General features: G+C 48.1%; 3 protein-coding genes across 3 annotated transcripts; all 3 read left to right on the plus strand.

The window, feature by feature from the left end:
• Positions 1-6: 6 nt before the first annotated feature.
• Positions 7-305, plus strand: DACRYDRAFT_103995 (uncharacterized protein; the record flags this gene model as incomplete). Its single annotated transcript, XM_040767861.1, has 2 exons — positions 7-121; positions 169-305. Coding segments are annotated over 2 exons (252 nt in total), but the record flags the coding sequence as incomplete, so codon positions are not given.
• A 12-nt stretch (positions 306-317) lies between these two features.
• DACRYDRAFT_45741 (uncharacterized protein) lies at positions 318-797 on the plus strand (the record flags this gene model as incomplete). The annotated part of the gene is made up of 2 exons (XM_040774662.1): positions 318-512; positions 543-797. Coding segments are annotated over 2 exons (450 nt in total), but the record flags the coding sequence as incomplete, so codon positions are not given.
• A 303-nt stretch (positions 798-1,100) lies between these two features.
• DACRYDRAFT_46121 (uncharacterized protein) lies at positions 1,101-1,892 on the plus strand (the record flags this gene model as incomplete). The annotated part of the gene is given in 2 exon segments (XM_040774682.1): positions 1,101-1,249; positions 1,262-1,892. Coding segments are annotated over 2 exon segments (780 nt in total), but the record flags the coding sequence as incomplete, so codon positions are not given.
• Positions 1,893-4,019: the final 2,127 nt, after the last annotated feature.

Consider the following 4,019-nt stretch of genomic DNA (forward strand, 5'->3'; position numbering starts at 1 on the left):
GAGGAGGAGGAGGAGGAGGAGGAGGGAGAATGGCAGATGCATGATGGTGAGGGGGAGGGGGAGACCTCTGGCATTGAGAAGTTGGATGAGGAGATTGATCTCAAGTCAAGAATGATACCTGGTATGTAATCTGTTCTGAACAGCTTGGGTGCTGCTCACACAATCCAGATAACCTGTTGGCAGAGGATGAGAAGATATTCACCACATTCTATGCAAAGATAAACAGACACTTCACAAATGCACAGTACAACACCCTCAACTTCACCTATCCTGACATCTTTTATGATCTCCCCTATATTGAATGACATGTTCAACACATCTCTGGAATGAAGCCCATCACTTATGATTGCTGCATCAATTCCTGTGTGGCATACATAGGTGCCCTCACCAAACTCAGGTGTTGTCCACACTGCAGTGAACCAAGGTTCAAGACAAATGGCAAGCCTGCACAGCCATATCATTATCTACCAATCATTCCTCAGCTTCAAGCTCAATATGCTAATGTGGAAAGAGTAACTACCCTTTCTTCATATTGAGCCCAGCAAAATCCCCACTCACTCAAGAGGACAGACATCTTCCAGGGAAGGACATATTGTGAACTGTGCAAATGCTATATTTCTGTCAACAGGAAGACCTTGAAGATGAAATATTTTGACACACCACAAGACATAGCCTTAGGTTTGTCAACTGATGGTTTTGCCCCTTTCAAAGGCCCAAGAACAACTGCATGGCCAACAATCTTGATCAACTACAACCTGCCACTGCAAGACAGGACACACATAAAGAGCTTGCTTTGAATTGGTTGCATCCCAGGACCCAAAATGGTCAAAGATCTTGATTCATTCTACTTCCCCTTGGCAGAAGAGCTTGTTCTCCTGGCCAAAGGCATGAGGACCTATGATGCCTCGAAGCATGAGTTCTTTACCTTGTGAGCACACCTGATCATGCTCTTTGGGGATATGCCAGCAGTTGCCAAACTGATGCATATGAAGGGACATGCTGGAAACCAGCCATGCAGATTTTGCAATATCAGTTCAGTCTGTGCAAATGGGCACAAAGGCATACCTCTCGACTGACAATCCTTTTGTTCCTCTTCATCTACAGCTCCAGCCCAGTATGATCCACTGAATCTCCCTCTTTGCTTGCACAACTCAATTCTCCACAAGGCTGAATCAGTCATGCAGGCTGAGAGCCATGCTGAAGCAGAGCATCATGCAAAGGCATCTGGAATCAATGGAATCAGCATCTGGTGACACTTCAGGAGCATCATCTGGCCAACCTCATTCCCTCTTGACTTCATGCACCTTGTTTTTGAGAATGTTGTACCCCTCCTCCTTGATCTTTGGCTTGGTGTGAGCAAACACTGTGTTGAGGGGGATGCATTCACCTTACTGCATGCAATTCAGACTGATGTTGCCAAGCGAGTTGCCAAAAGTGGGAACACCATTCCTGGTGCCTTTGGCCAACATGTCCTACATCTTCTCAACAAACGGCATGAGTTCATGGCAGAAGCGTATATGCTACGGATTACCCAATTGGCACCTGTTGTCCTCTTGCGGCAGTTCACCAATGAAGCATATTACCACCACTTGGTCGAATTGTCTTGTTTCATCAATGACTGCCTCAGTTTTTCCCATCACGCTGGCTTCATGACTATGCTCCGCAAGTGTTTGGTCAAGTGGGTTCTTCAATACAAGCAACTGTACTACCAGGGCAGTACAGATCATGTTGGCCTGTGCCCAGTCACAGTTCATTCACTGCTGCACTTAGCAGATTGCATGGAATGGACTGGTCCACTTTGGACAACATGGGCATTTCCTATGGAGCGATTTTGCAGTCAGCTACAATGTGCAGTGACAGGATGTTTGAATCCTTACCCTGGAATTGACTGACACATCCTCCAACTGTGCCAGTGGGATACTGAAGCTGAAGTACAAGCTGCATGGGATCGAATATGATCCTAGGAGGGAGGTAGATGAATTGCATCATACAATGGCACTGAAGTCTGAGCTGGAACTCAGCAAGGCCCTGGAAGAGAAGCTGGTCACATACCTCTCTGCTGTGCTTCATGTCAGAAAAACAGAGGCAAAGGATGTGCTTCCAAAATGTGTCACACAATGGGGCAAGTTGCAACTCTCTTGCAAGGGAGATACTGTGCATGCTGCTCAGGGACTGTGCACATGCCATAGCAGAGACATGACCTATGTACAGGTGAGTACCATTTTGTAGAATAGAGTGACATATGACTGACCTGTCTAGTTTGAGTATAAATTACCCAAGCATCCATCACCATTCATCCTGTATGGCCAACTTCAGCATCTGATTGATTTGCCAATTCGAAGTGTCCTTCTTGAGCTTGCATTCATAAAGTTCTGCAAGGCAGATACTGAAGCCCCACCATATGGCACAGCTCTGGCATTCACAAGGTTGATGGTGATGCAAGTGCTTGATGTCTCAGCCATCAAAGCTGTGGTGGGTTGTGTACAGGATAACTGAGGTCACTGGTGTATCATAGATTGCAAGCCACCTTTTGCAGAAACAGAGTAAGGCCTTTGAGCTCAATTGCATGGGGAAGCAGGTAGGATTTGGGGTGAGGGGCGGGGGAAGTGGGGCAGGGATGCATTGAGGGATGGGATAGTACTACATATCATATGTATCAGTCCACAGGGCAATGCAGAGAATGATACATATATATCGGCTGGTTACATTACTTGTGGGGGAGAATATCACAATCCTCAAGCTCTTGCTCTTTCTTCAGATGGTTTGCTTGCCTTCTGGCCTTTTGCTCAGCTGACCACTGCTTCAATGAGATAGTCTGCTTTGGCAGCACCACTGCAGCTGCCACACTTGAGAGAGATAACTGCGCAGCCACCATCTCCATGCCACGGGGGGGCTGTTGGACATCCTCGGAGATGGGCAGAATGCTTCTTTCCCCACCACTGTCCACAAACAATTGGGGAATGCTCTCCTTCAGTGGAGGAGGTGAGCAGGAGCTGGATCCTGATGGCATTGACACTTGAACCTCCGGACGCAAGGCATGTTCCTTATTGGTGGCTTTAATGGGCTGGGGGGGAGCACAGGATGCTGGAGGAGGAGCAAGGGGCAGCAGTGCGCCTATTAGTCTCTCTCTTGCACACACATGAGGCATGGGGGGTGGGGGAAGAGCAGGTTCTCCATGCACATGGCTGAGAACATGATTGTGGAAGGGCTGAGCTATGTTCTTGGTCCAGAAGGAATTGGCAAGCAGCTTTGGTGCCTTCTTGGGAGTTGCAGGCACTGGTCTTGCCACCATAGACTCTGACATTGTCCCACCACCCAGCTTGATGGGAATGGACAAAGCGGCAGCTCCAGGGTAGTACCCAGGATAGTGCCACCATTTTGCGGCATCTTGCTTGTTGGCATCTGCTCTGGATGACCACAGGGTGGGAAAGGCCTGGCTAGGTCCCAGAGCACCAAATTGATCTCAGAGGCCACGATGTACCCGACTGGCACCATCCCAGTCAATGATGTTGCCTGTAGCAGCAACAGAGTTGCTAGTAGAGGCAGTCAGTGGGTCCACAGACATAGCTGTCTCCTCTTTGTGCTTCTTAGCATGTTTGTGTTGACACTTGCTGGGTCAGTTTGCATTCTTCAAGTGTTTGAGATTGAGTGCATCGCAATGATGGATCTGGCCTTCATGTACAGCATACTGTGCTTGCATGTGGGGAGAGGACGCTCACTTCAGGATCTGCAGTTGTTGCTTGACCCAGGCATCCGTCAAACACTCATCAGCAGTGTTGACAGTGTGAAAGTGGAGCATCAGCATGCCATTGTGCAACAGTGTCTTGCGATGTGCTTCAGGAACAGTGTCATACAGAACACTGACAAAATTATGTGTCCAGGGCTGATTGAGGGGAGTGAAGGCATAATTCCTTATGTGCTGTGCCAACACAAAGTTCATGATGCCAAGCAGGTCATGTACTTTGCACTGGGCAATGAGCCAAATTCTCTCAGCTCATTCAAAAGACATTGGCATCTGG

Source organism: Dacryopinax primogenitus (assembly GCF_000292625.1).
Source record: "Dacryopinax primogenitus strain DJM-731 SS1 chromosome Unknown DACRYscaffold_2, whole genome shotgun sequence".
NCBI classification, from domain to species: Eukaryota; Fungi; Basidiomycota; class Dacrymycetes; order Dacrymycetales; family Dacrymycetaceae; genus Dacryopinax; species Dacryopinax primogenitus.